Source organism: Strix uralensis, chromosome 1 (assembly GCF_047716275.1).
Source record: "Strix uralensis isolate ZFMK-TIS-50842 chromosome 1, bStrUra1, whole genome shotgun sequence".
NCBI classification, from domain to species: domain Eukaryota; kingdom Metazoa; phylum Chordata; class Aves; order Strigiformes; family Strigidae; genus Strix; species Strix uralensis.
The window spans coordinates 153,724,104-153,738,882 of NC_133972.1; the positions used below are offsets into that span (position 1 = coordinate 153,724,104).

The window sequence follows — 14,779 nt, forward strand, 5'->3', positions numbered from 1 at the left end:
ATCCTGTCTAAAGATAAGTTATATATAGTGTGATTTCATCGGTACAGGTGCATGTCATCTCTGAAATAGTATTATCCAAAGTATTCAACTTTACAGTAAAGCGGAAAGGTTCAACACCCGTGGCAGATGCCTGAGCACTAAGACACAATGACAGTGGGCACGCTACCCACAGGTATCAACTCACCACAACAGAGATGATTCACTTAGCATTGTCAAGTTTCAGATTATCCTAATCATATTTATGCCAATCACAGCACCGACTAAGAATACAGTATCCTGGTGCTGGTCATTGCGTAAACATGCAATGCGTGTGTATATACATATATACACTTTCCCAAAGAATGAAATGAACCGGATAGAGAGTAATAGGATAAATGAAATGAGAAAGTCAAGTCAAGAGAGTGATGTCAAAATACACTGCTGTCCATCCAATGCTCTTTGGGAAAGGGAGAGTTGTCTGGACATAGGTATATATAAAATGGAAGAAAGAGAAAGGTGAGAGGACAGGGCAGGGTAGGAGCAAATGCAGAGTGAAGCCAGGTGAAAAGACTTTATGAGAGGGAAGGACAGGAGTAGAAAGTCCATCAACACAGGGCAGTGTGGTCAGGGGAAGCTCACTGGGTATTCAGAGGTCCAGTTTTTCCAGCTTTTCCATTCCTGTTCCTGTCAGTTGGTTGTCACCTCTTTCAGGAACACATGGTAAGCAGCCAGAAGGAATCACCGGGACCCTCGGCTAGGACCGAGGTGCTCCAGAGTCTGGATTAATTATTTTAAGCCTTCCTAGTTTTGTGGAAGAGTTTGAAGATGGGTTTCAAGGGTATCCTGGATTAAATAGAACAAGCTAAAGTTGCTTTTGACAGCCATTATTTTGTACATAAGGTACAATGAGATTTGATATATGTTTATTTTATAGATCGAAAAAAAATACATTCTAGCTAGGTAACATGAAATGATCTCAATGTTTAGCATACATTTAGTTTGCATTAGGGACATTCAGCAGGCATATTTGATATTAATAAAAAATTTGGAATCATATTGAAATCATGACAAGTGTTGGAAAATATTAACAGACCTAGGGTGTACTTTTTGTTTGAATATTTTCTTTGGTCTGCATAGGTTTGTGGATATATGGTGAAATATATGTTCAGTTTTGTCACTTGACAAGTGATGATCTCTTGGGGTAAACAGTAGGGTTTCTCAGTTGCAGGGAATCCCAGCTGTCTTTTGGGATTCCATCTGTGTGTACATGTCTTTCTTTTTTTCTTTTTTTTTTTTTTTTTTCCCTTTTTTCCTTTTTTTCCTGCTTTCCTTTTTTTTTTCCTTTTTTCCCCCCTTTTTTCCTTTTTTTTTTTCCTTTTTTCTTTTTTTTTTTTTCTTTTTTGTGTTCGAAACATTTAAAGACTTTGGTTTGACCACAACCTCTTCAAATGTTACCAATTCTTTTTCTTCTACTATCACAAAATAACCCAAATGCACACCTGCATTGTAGACTAGGAATGGTGAAAATTGTTTCACAACCAGCTAGTCCACAGGTGCAGCACTGCCACGTTAACCACTAGCACTACATAACTAGGATCCAGATCCCTGAGGACTTCTTCCCTCCCACCTTGTCCAAGATACTGGAAAGTAACACTGACCCTTGCTTTTTTTTTCTCCATCACTAGTTTCATGGCCCATCACAAGCAACAATTTGTCTATCTTCTTTCTGCAAGTTAGCATGCCAGAACACCGGTTACATCTGTGTGAATAATCAGGTTCTTGTACTCTCTTCATCTAGCCATAAGACAGGCATCTGATGGATAATATTTGAATGATTCTCTGAAACACTGGATCCCATAAAGTTGTAAAGTAGTAACAAAACCAGCTATCCCATGCTGTCTGCAGATTTAGGTCCTTAGTCCTTGCAAAATTTCTTTCACATTTAGTGTAAGTTTCAGGATCTCACTGACAGACATAGTGAGGGCTGTGAAAACTGAAATCTTAGTGCAATTGTACAATTCCCGAGTAGGTGTTTATAGGCTGGAGACTGCCATGTCTTTGCTTTATTTGGTGATGTTTGTTATCAGCATGGAACCACGGCACTGAACACCTCCAGTCTCATGTGAGTGGAGAGGAGTTGCCTCTGCATGTCTAGCAAAGAAAGCCGTGGCACTGTGAAGTGCTGCCATGGGCCATGACTGGCAGGATTTCCAGAGAAGCCTTTGAGATAAATATTCTTCCAAGACTGAATCCTCTTTGGAAAAAGATAAAGAGTTTTCAGGAAAGCCACAGAAATTGAAAGACAGGCTAGCTGGTTTCACACAAATCAACAACAAATGGAGGGCCTGTGTCTGTCCACTGGCTGTTTGGATGGGCTTGTCTTAGGGTTTGATGAATTTGTAATCAATTATATGATAAAGAAATACATTGAGACAGTCAGTGTTAAGTGTGAGGTTCAAAAACATCTTAAAACAAATATTAATTCATTAGGGATAGTTTGAGACCTATGCAAATCTCTGCTATTGCTTGGTCCAGAATGACCCCTTAGGAGACCTACCCAACTGAGCTGATTTGATGAACTTACAAAATTTTGCTGTATTGAGTATGGTGACCACCAAGGGTGAACTTAACCTCTCAAGAGGGGATGTTCTGCAGTTTTAGCATGTCAGAAGATACACCAACCCTGTAACAATCAAATTGAATTTAAATTGAATTTCAAAGTAGGAACCTCTGTTTTGAACTAACAGATGTTTTACTATCCCAGACTCATATCTGAAGGCACCTGAGGTACATTTACAGCTCACCTCTCAGTACAGTGTTGTTTTCGATTGGCTATATAAAGTAACAGTGCACAGTGGGGCATGAGAACTTTCTCCAAGGGCAGGAAGACATTTTGGTAATCTGTGTCTTTCATGGGAACTTAGGATCTTTGGAAGATTTAGAAAGAAAATCTGTTTGCGGGAACCAAAATACAGTTCGAAGTAAAGCCCTTGAGTGTCTTAAGTCTCCAGCAACTTTCCTCTATTTTGGTAAGAGTACTTTAAGAAAGTAGTTTTGACATTATAGAGCCCTGTACTGATTGAAGAAAAAAAAAATGGTAAAGATAGAAATGTAATGATTTTTCAATGAACGATACATTTCCTTAAATAATGTTGAACACTTTTTGGAACACCATGTGTGGGACAGGATGTTCGTGTCACAGTGACTTACTGAACATCAGCTCAGTACCTATTTCTTGCTCTGGCATAGCTTCATGGGAAACAGCTAGCAATGATCAAGCATTTGACATCAGAATTTCATAGATTTCAAACACTTGCTCATACTGTATTTCTCTTTAATGTGGGGGTTTCCTCAAGTTTCTGCCAGGCCACACACATCATATGTTAGAAATCTTTGCAGGGAAGAGCCCATTTAACATTACTTGTCAGCACTTATTCCTTTTAGAGAGAGTGCAAAACTATTTTTGGCCTGCTGTGATGGCTATTTTTATCTCCATTAACCTCTTGACTGAATATAAACATTTATTGAGGGTTACCTCCCTTGTTTGTCCAGTTGCTTCAAAGGTTAGTGAAAAGTGGATGCCTGCCTGACCTCTTTTATCCTCATTAGCTGATTCTAATTGTTCCCTGAGAGATCACAGTTTTGACCCTGTTTGTCCTTGTCAAATTTGTCTGGTTATGGCATGAAGACATTAGCAAAAATTGCATTTTCAGGTAAAAATGACTGAAGTGTAGAATACACATTTGCCTAGTGTAGAGCAGTGAACAGTATTGTGGTTCTGTAATGTGCCCTCATTTCCAAAATGTGAGGTTGCTATTGTATGGCCACATCTTATGCACACACGTGTTAGCAGATCCCTATGATTATATTTAGGCAGTAGGCAGAACGTTTTGTAAGCTTTTGAGTAATTTGTAGCAGTTCTTTTGGAGTGAGAAATGAAATTTTGTTTTGTTTTAGAAGTCTTATTTTTAAGCATCTGTAATACTGTCGCTCCTGTGTCAAGAAAACTTTTTTGTAATATGGTACCCTTCTTAAGCTAGAGATATTTCTAATAGCACTGTAAAGTAAACCCAGCATAAAGTAGCTAAGACCACCCACCACCACCACCATTTTGGGAATGACCAACTAAATGTTACAGTATGACAAATACATCTTATGAATTACAGGATGATTTCTGTAGTACTCTCTGAGAGTCAAAGCATGAACGTATTTTACTTCAAGTGGGATGGTGTCCCAAAGGTAAAGAGCTGTCGTGAAGAACATATTGCCCTGCCAAGAGTTTCTTCTGTGTCAAGCCAAGAAAGCCCTTTTCCTTGGTAGATCTTGGCTGTGGTTGTACAGCTGGGGCAAAGGACCTGGCAGGTCTCAATTAGGTATCTCAAACAGGGAGGTCCCAGGCTTTACAGGTTGTAACCAGTGCCTTAAAACGCACACTTAGTGCGGATTAAAAAGCCCTGGTGTAATGCGCTCAAAGCACGATATCCTGCTTTACAAGCGGGTTGCCGCATTCTGCACCAGCTTCAGCTTTCAAATGGATTTAAAATGTAGCCTCAGGTATAGCGCATTGCAGTAGTCTAATCTTGAGGTGATAAAGGCATGACTGATTTAACCATGGCTTCTTGTTATCTTGGACTGGGGTCTTTTCATTTTAACCATTTTAGGGAAATGGCCTTTCCTGAATCAGCAGGCTTGCTTCAATTCTTACTATGTAATAAGGCACAACAAGAGCAAGCCTTTGTCAGTGGTGATCACCTCCCATAAACGTGTGAACCTCACAGGATGCCAGACCCCAAGAACTGCTGTGGTGGTCCTGACTCATCTTAACAGCTCACACAATATGCCTGTAAGGTACTTCAAAGTGAAGCCATTGCCAGTCTCCCTTAGTGGAGCTGCCAAGCTTTACAAGCAGCCATGGCCTTGTGAAGTTTTGCTTTCATATTAAAAGAAGTTTATTTACATATCTGTGCAGCTTGGGAGCAGAGCTATGGGAGAATGGGGAATTCTTTTGAGGTGTCCACCAGCTCTTCTGGGCTAGCAGAGCTGTGAGAAAAAACACCCTGTTCCTCCTCCAGCCTATCTGTAGTGCCTAGAGACCACTCACAGCTGCTGAACTGATTACAAGTTTTACTGCCAAGCCTACCTGGAAGCTAATTTAGTGATCTCCATGTAGTTTTTTAAGTTTCAAAAAAGCCTGTAAATGACGGATGGCAAAGCAGACTCGCATCCTGGCTGCTGGCGCTCAGTCTACCTACTGCTGCTGCTGCTTCACCTCAGAATGATGAGGCACCAGCCTGGGCTGCTCTCATCTAGAAGAAACAGGGACGGTGTCCTGGGACTAAGCTCACCACTTACTAAAGGAGAAATTAATCTCCAAGAGAAAGTCAAACAGTATCACTGCATCTCATTTCTTACTTGGCAGTATGTGGTTAAGTATAATCCTTTCCCAGGACATATTATTTGTCCTGTCTATGTAGATAATAAACTATTGTCCAGCACAAGAAGATCCTGATATTATTTGAGACTTTTTCATACCACCTTAATGCAAATAATACCCTTACAAATGGGAGAGACACAATGAAATGTCAGATGTCTGGGAAGAAGAAAACAAGAAATAGGAATTAGATCTTGTGAAAATTAAGTAGATGATCCCTTCTGCACTTAAAAGATAGAATTTTTATTTTTTTTTTAACTTGGCCTCCAACTTTAAAAAAAAAAAAAAAAGACTTGTTTAAATGTCTTAATCATTTATGGTGTACTTGGAAAAGTCCACTACCTGGATAATACTACATTGTCTTTTGACTGTACTTGGGATTACCACAGACTCAGAGCACATACAAGCACAAAAAACATGTTAAAGTCTTGACTGAAATGGCAGTTGGAGAAATGCAGCATGTGGTAGGTAGGAACATGCCCTGGTCCTCCTCTTGATTATTGCTATGCAGTCATGGTTGCTAACATTCATGATAAAGTTTGTGTTTAATATGGGCATGATTCTCAGCTATGTGAAGAATAGCCAGTCTTCCTTGTTTCCATAGCAGCCTTAGCGCTGTTTTGGTGTAATATGACACTAAAGTCCAGACTTTTCTATAATAGAAACTAGAGGTAATACTTTGATTACCTTTCATCTCATCTCTTGCAGACCTTTTTCAGTTCATGCCTCATTTACATCATTATTTTCTGTGCAGTCCATGTGTAAATACTTCACACTGATTTCATAATTGATAATATCAGGCTTCTTGACAATTTATGTATGTACTTAACCAATTTTTTTAAAAAAAAAGTTGCCTTGTTTACTGGCCAATTATACATCAGAATTTAAATTCAGATTTCAAATGCATGCAGTTGAGTTGACTCTTGTAATACTTCATATAAACAAATACACTTTCTGCAACTTCCTATATGAAAAGCAGTATTAGGAACTGAGACATTGCATGTTTCTCATTGCAGTATTTTTGCACTAGGTAGGTATATTGTTGCTAGCTGTTACATTCCTTTTTACTAATTTCATTCTTCATTTATATCTGTTTTTTCCAACACTTCTGAAAGATGAATAATGTCATGGAGTGCATATAGAGGAAGTGTGACTTACGCATAAACATTTGTATGAAAAATGCAAAACATAAAATGCAAATTAAGCAAGAAATACTACGTTTGATAAAACAGTATTAGAGAATAAACAGATAAAAAAGCATGAACTGTGACATTCAATGTCTTATTCTATCATCATTATTAAAATATTGATATATTATAAATAATATTAAATATGTCTTTTATAAGATTATTACTTTAATCTTATATAACTAAATTTTTTTAAATAGTACTTTCAATAAATATTTTCATGTATTGGGAATTTAATGTGTTCTATGGTAATTCAGCATACTTCACTACATTTCTAGAACAGTCATAGATAATAAATGTGGACAATACATCTGGAATGTCCATGTAAATATAAGATTTTCCGTATCTTAAAATTTCTTAACTCCCTTAATCATACAGAATATTACGATAGAACACAGCTGGAGCCAACTGGACAATTATTGGTATCATATAAAAATAGTTAATCAAATTCTCTTAGAAAAGGTTGGAATGTCTTGAACAGAATTCTATGCCAGGAAAAAAAAAATAGTTACGTGGTGACTGTTGTACTTTGTTGTGGTTTCATGCATAATACAGAGAGAAAGAACAGTGAATGATAGAAGCCTAACTGGCATCTCAGTCCCACGTACTGACAAACTCAGGATTACCCACAGTGTTTTTGCCATTTGATTAGTAAAAGGAGTTAATGTTAATAACTTTGAAACTTTACCTTATCTTCTCAAATACCAAATTCTCTAAATATAGAATCTGAAATATACACAGAAAGTGGTTTTGTTAAATGTGCATCTCCTTGCCTGTATGCGTTTCAGGTGCAATGAATGTCATGCTTTACTTTTGTGCCTCTGAATTTATTAATACAACTTCTTTTATAGTCTTTTTGGAGACAAAGTGAATCATTAGCATTATTATTATTTCAGACATAGTAAAATCACACATCAACACGTAGCAAAAGGGGAAAAATTCCATTATCCATTCAGAACAATTTCCTATGATAATACAAATGTTACCCAGGACAGATCTTTGAAATGGATACTGATTCTTTAAATTCTTTCCTGTCTGTTTCAGGAAATAGTGAGATCACATTGATAATGAAGTACAATGTGTCTAAAGTTCACTTCTAAACACTTGGCTCTTTGCTGTGAAAGTCATCTGCATTCCCTTTATAATTCTCAGCCACCAGAGATCTCCTTAATCTTGGAGATCTGATCCAATATCATTCAGAAAAATCCTTGATAATAGTTTCACCATTCAATCAATGAAACAACTAAAGCTTACTGCTTGTGTCTTCTTAAAAAAAAATCCTGAGGCAGGGGAATAAGACCTTGGCTTATGGGTTTGGAGATTTTGTTGTTTGCAAATAAAATGATTATTGCTATTATTATTCAAGTTCTTAATCAAGGCAAGCAAATGGCATCTGTTTGTTATCATCCTTCCTACAGAAGACAAAGGCTTCAGTCCCTATGGTACTGACTGCTGGCCCCAAGTGGTTGCTGGATGTGACTTGGCAAGGAGTAGAAGACAACAAAAACAACTGCATTGTGTACAGCAAAGGTAAACACAAGCTGATTTTCTTTCTCTGCTTTCTTGTGTAAAGTACTGAGATAAAATATACCTGTTGTGTAATAGGAAAATGAAGTAGTTTGTCTCCCCTTAAAGTCAAACAGTTTTCATTCCCATTTTCCTACCATGTTCTGGTTTTGCTTTTTTTTTTTTTTTCTTTTAATGATATAAAAACCCCACGTGGTGTCTGTTGTGTACTAAATGCTTTATAAACACACAAGGACGTCAGATGACATACCATCCATTTCTCGACGAGAGTTAGTGCCTCTTGGGAAACATCAGTAAAATCTATACACTTTAAATAGGTGAATTCTTTCTAACATTTTATTGGACATATTGGATAGCATTTCTCCATGTTACATTACATTGTAGACTACTAACTGAAATCTGGTTTTCTAAGAAGAATGCAAACTTGATTGGACTATGATAAGACTTCATGTCAGCATGGTAACAGAAGATAACTGGAACTGGATTTCAGGGTTGTCACCTCTGACTTTCCTGTCTCTCTATAGTGGCATGACGTGATGATGCTTCACTGGAATGTATTGGCTAGTGGCAATGTATATCATTTCTGTCTTATGTGAACTGTCAGATTTGCTCAAGTCAGTATGAGTTCTTACAAGGTCCCCTTTGTCTAATCTACTACATCTAACAGCTACTTTGGTTCAAGATGCAAAGGCTTTTCTCTTGCATCTTGAAGCAACCCAAAGAGCCTTGGGCTCAGTCCATAGTGCCATGGACTATGCACCACACTGTTTGGTCAGTCACTGTGAAAGCTTTGTAAATGTGGTTATGGTATCATTACAGTATGTTAAAAAAAACCCAACAACAACAACAACAAAAAACCACACTAAAAACTCACCATTTGAATACATGAAATAAGAATAACTTATTTAGTGTAGCTGGTTTTGGCATTCCCCCTGAAGATCATGTTGCAAAACTATTACTTTCATTCCTTGTATTTCAATCACCAATCTCAGCACTTTCTGAATACTTCAGAACGTGCACTGTTCTTGTTTAATTTCTTTTAGGTTTTATTTCTAACCAAACAGACCTACTGAGATCAAAGATTTGTTTGCTGAGGCAACCTAGTGACCATTTCAGCATACAAGCATCCAGGCAAATAAGCACCCATATCAATATATTAACATACAAAACACTAATCATAACATCAAAGACTCCTAAAAACTTACTAGAAACAATTACAACTTGTTCCTATAATCATTGCAATTTATACACTTATAAGAGGATTGCTTTTAAACTACCACAAGCCTTTGAAAGTTGAAACGCTGAAAACAGGGAATTTGCATGTTAAAAATGAGTTGCACACCAGGGTCTTATAAATTCTTTCTATTATAATTATAGAATGCCAACACATTCATTCTGCAACCTGAAACACCTGCAGTACTAGAGAACTGGGCTTAGATCTAAAATGGGTTGAGCTGCCCTTCACTTCACAGCTTGCTGATTGCTGCCCAAGTGGAAGAAACAGCAAAGTGCTGAGTAACATAGTGAAGCTTTTCTTGTGAATCCAGAGCTGCATAGTATTGAACACTCACAGGCAAACTTTTCTGCAACAACTTTTTAACGTAATGGGAAATTACTTTCACTCCAAAATATAGCTTCTGCCAATTCCCATAGGATGATGTTTTATCAAGTATTAGATTATTTCTGTAATTATAATACTGCTTAGCACATATATACCAGTAAGACTTTTCATCTTCAAAGTACTTTACAAATACTAATTCATTAGACAGTTTCAGTGCTATCTGTCTGATTGAATCTATTGAAATACAATTTTTTTTTTTTCAAATACTAAAAAATTTCTTCAGTTTGGTGCAATCTGAATAGCCCAAAACATTAGTCTGTTCATTCAAATGTGCTGGATTTTGTTCCTCTGTTGATGCTGGTTATTTTAGTACTTGGTTAACAAGATGTGAGACAGTCACACAGTGCTCAAGGTGAATTCTGTTATCTCTATCTCTAATTTATAAATACATGTTAAAAGCCTACTACTTCACTAAACTAGTACGGAAAATAAGTTGTCGATACGCTTTACCTTCACTGCATTCTGCTCATCTCTTCACACTTTGAGTTGGCTGCTCTGTCGTTCATTAAACACCTACACTTGCCTTGAGCTTTGCTGGATTTTTGTACTAGAAAGATTAATTGGCTTGGATCACAAAACAATGTCAAATAGAAGATGGTAAAATAAATAAATAGAATAATGTTTCTTCCTTCAATTTGTATCTCATCATTCCAGATTACATTGCCTTGATTTGTGTTAGCTTTCTGTCTCCTATAGTGCCATTACTTCTAATGAAACGGTGTCAGCTGGCATGTAGTTGTAATTCGATGTTATGTTGTAGTTACTGTGTATAATTTTGTTAGTTTTCTTAACAATGCATTGTTATTTCTGAAAGCAATTAGCTGAACAAATGTGTGGAATTGTACATGTAACAGATTTGGTCACCTGGGATCTGTTTTCCTTACTATACCCAAGTTGAGGTGAGTGGAGTAAATTGGCACATTACTAAGAGGAAAATAAGTTTAAGAATTGGCTAGCAGTACATGGTATTACTCAATCAGTTGCTGACTCAGAAGCACATGCCACATTTCCTTTTAGCTTGTAACAGTGATATTTTTGAGAGAGAATTTTCCCCAGACCTCTCAGGAGAGCATAGGTATGTCAGCCTGACTTCCAGTTCACTAGAGGCTATGTGCACCGTAGTCACCCTCACATTGCACACAAAATTATCCCAGGGAGAGGAAGTACACATGTAGTTCCTGTTGAAAGTGAATCTGAGCTGGCCAGCTAACTCCCTGTTTGCCTTCAAAACTCTCCATAAAATATTTTCCCTAGGTAAGCAGACAGAAAAAGTGTGTGTGCATGTGTACATATGTGTATATATATGATGTACATATATAGGATTATATTGCTAAATTATACAGTGGAATCACAATTCATCTTCTATATAAATTTTTAGATTAAGAAACTTGTTATTTAAAATCATACATCTGAGTACATTCAGAGTGAATAACTATGAAATAACTATTCAGTATTTGAAATTAATTCTATTTAGTCTAGGATCACTTATTTCTCCCTGTATTTTTTATATTTCCCCAATACTAGGACAAATTAGAAAAGGGAAAAACAGTTCATTAGTATCCCTTTTCACAAGCTCTGTTACAAGCTGGCTACTCATGGCATATGCCATTATCTCATTCTATTTTTTTGAAAGGAAACTTTTACAACTAATTACATTTAAAAGACATGCTGGTTTTGTTTTAATATTTATGTCAAACTTCTCTCATGTTTCAAAATAGTCTATTCAGTAATTTAAGAGATGTCCTAGAAACAGTAACTGAAATTTTAGAGACAGATTTTAGGAATCGTAGCTTATCTAGAATTATAAATATGTTCTTTCCAAAAAACAGCTACAGTTTCAGTAATTCAATCAAGACACATTGGTGGGAAGTATTAATGCATGAACTATATGATCATCACAACATTGTATACTTGAGAAGTATTTGTGCCTAACAGTGTTGTGCACCAGACCTGGTAAATCTCTAAAACCAGAGGTAGGAGTCCCCCCACAACCTAGGAAGGGGCTGGGGTATTAACTGCAAATCTTCCACCGGGACTGAAAGAGATTTAAAAAAATGTATTATGACTGAATAGAATAGAAACTGTGTAAAAAATACAGTTGCACAGACTGAAAACCATGCTTATGTAACAGACATTTTTCTAGATATTATTTAAGCCATTTATGTGAAATGTATGGATACCGTATGTTTAGTGGCATTGTTAAAACAGGGTGTCTGTACAAATATTTAGCTGTGGGAATTATAAAATCATAAGGCGATTAAGTTAGCTAGTTGTGAAATTCCAATATTGCTTTTTAAATGACTTCAGGATATAGGAGGTGCTAAGGTTATTATCTGTTATCAGGAATACAGCGGAATTGTACGACTGGATAATAACTAAACAACTGACACAATGTAAAATTACATTATCAGTGTGTTAAAACAAAATTGCGCCCTAAAGGAGTCTACATGCCAGCTCAGAGCTGCAGTGTAATTATGCTTAACTCTGATAATTAAAATACAACGGAGATCAACAGAATCATTTTCATTAAGAAAATTATTAATGATGGTGGTATAACAGTAATTGATTGCAGAGCACCACAGGATAACTCTGTTGCAGGAAAACCAACATGTTTAACGTGTGTCTGGGCCAGTTGGGTTGCGTTGCGTACCACTGAGCATGCTGCCCAGGCAGGTGGCAGCTGCGGGGCACATCTTCTGCAGCAAACCCCAAATCAGAAAATGGCTGCCTTTCAGGTGGCCCTTTGGAGGGACGAAGAGGGCCAGGTGCTGGGGGACAGGACGGCAGGACAGGCTTGGGCACAGTTGCCGAAAAGGAGCTGGCTGCCAGCAGTGACTTGTACACTTCTTGAGCCGTCCGTCATCTCATTTCGCGTGAGGTGGTGTTTGGTTTTGCATTTCCATTAGTGATTTACTGATGTTATTTCCTCCTCTGCCTGGCCTCACTGAGTAGTTTATGCCCTTCGTTATTTCTGAGAGGTTGCAGGAGGAGAAAAAAAAGTCCTCTCCCCAGCACGGTTCCACAGGCACTGCGTGACGACTTCGTAAGTAATTCCACAGGATGGTCCTGTTAATTGTCCCAGTGGTGCGGACACATGATATCGAATGCTGTAAAAAGCCTCCTTCCCTCTGTAAGTGAAATCACAGTCAGTGCCCACTGAGCGACTATCACAAAATCCTGGCTAGGGAGGATGTTGCCTAAGGGTGAGATCCGAGAATTGTCATTTTCTTTTGGTGAACACAAAACCAGGGCGGGGGGGGGGGGGGGCGGGGGGGGGGGGGAAGGGGAGGGTGTGGAAATTCGGGGGAGTGCTTCTCTGCACAGCTAGGAGATGGGTGCTTGCTCAAACAGATGCTGCTTTTGAAAGCTGCCCAAAAAAGTCTATTCTCCAATCACAATAGAGAACAAGCCTGCTAGGGTGGATTTACAGGATGAGATTAGTTAAAATGACAGCTGCCCACACTGAAACTGTGTCATGTAGCTAATTTATAAATAGAAACTTGAGGAGAGGCAGCACACAGGAGAGGGCAGAGCAGAAGTCAGGGCTGGAAGCAGAGGGTTGTGCTCAGCTCTCCCAGGGCTTCCCCTGGCTACGTGGCCCGGTGGGTTGACTTAAAATAAGTCAGTAAATACAGAACTGTTTACTCACTTACTGGGATGACTTATTTAGCTGATGTATGTGCCATGCATTGAAGATACAAACACTGCAGAAGGGTTACACAAAATTGCTAGTAAGAATTGAAGGCAATTTTTATTTAATTTGGGTAATTTAAACAGTCTATTTTTTAACATGTAGGAAAAGTCAGTTGTCACAAGAGAAGGGTTCTTAAATTTTTCTTTAGTGACAGAGGATTACTTTTCTTAGTTGTTCTGTGAGGTCCTTGGTTACATGTTTTCCCCAGAAAATGAGTTTTCAGTTAGCAAATACTTTTTTTTCCCTGAAACTTTAGGTGATGTAATGGTACATTGTGCCACAGACATATAACATCAGAGACCCTAATGAGACACAGGTCAAACATCATAAGGAGTTTAAACTGCTGCATTAGAATACAGGTATATTTTGTTTGGGGTCAGAGAACCAAGTTGTTTAATATGCCAGAGATTAACTTGGGGCATATATTTCGATTGCAAGGGGCTTCTTTCCACATACCCTTAAAAGCAAATTGAGTGAAATTACATAGTCTGTTCCACATGGACAGTCAGAAAACTGCAGTATCTGCTGTCCCGCTGAATGCCTCCATTAGCTAAACAATGTGCTGAAGCTTTTAGTGGTGCTACAGGTTTTTGATCTTTCTTTGTATCCACTAAAATCTGAGTTTTTAACAAAATACATATGATGCTTATCATAATATCAAAGGTCCATGAAAGAGATTGTTTTACATTTCTTTTTCCACAACACTGAAAAGTTGCAAAATATTTCTTAACAGAAGTATGATTATGTGTATAATGCTTACATAAAATAATATCTCTACAAGGGCAATATATCTTCGCTGTCATTGGAAGAAAGTGTCATGAATACAGACATAAAAATATGATTGGTAAATAAGTAGATGACACAATTCACATTTGTTTTTCAGGGTTGTTGAGAAGGCAGGATGCCTAATGTCACTGTTGCAAACAAAACTATTGCAAATCAGTCCTGCTACTTTCCTCCCTGGCCACAGAAGGAGAAAATATTTTGTCCCCATGACTAGTGATACTTATTGCTTGCTGATGGCAGATGCAGTGTTGTGGACTTAATTCAGACATAATTTGGCTTCAAAGAACTCATGAAGCAGAAGTGTACTTTTTTTAAAATTTTTTACCTATGCAAATAGATCCAATGGGGGATTATCTGCTTTAGGGAGTTTAGAGGTCAGGGCCTTGTATATGGTCTTAATTATCTACAAGAAAAGGGTTGTTTTATGCATCTTTATGGAATTAGTATAATATGCATATAATAGCATACAGTGAATTATTACATGCCCTCTAAATTCTAAGCATGTAAATAATAAAGGGAAGATGTCAAGAAATGCAGGGATACAGCTATATTTT

The 14,779-nt window shown here is 37.6% G+C and overlaps 1 protein-coding gene across 4 annotated transcripts in view; it reads left to right on the forward strand.

The window, feature by feature from the left end:
• ZFPM2 (zinc finger protein, FOG family member 2) overlaps positions 1 to 14,779 on the forward strand; it is a 314,514-nt gene that overhangs the window by 196,507 nt on the left and 103,228 nt on the right. For all 4 annotated transcript variants that reach the window (XM_074886409.1, XM_074886402.1, XM_074886426.1 and 1 more), the window contains one exon: positions 8,016 to 8,127. In XM_074886409.1, coding sequence (XP_074742510.1) covers positions 8,016 to 8,127 — 112 coding nt within the window. The remainder of the gene's footprint in view (positions 1 to 8,015; positions 8,128 to 14,779) is intronic.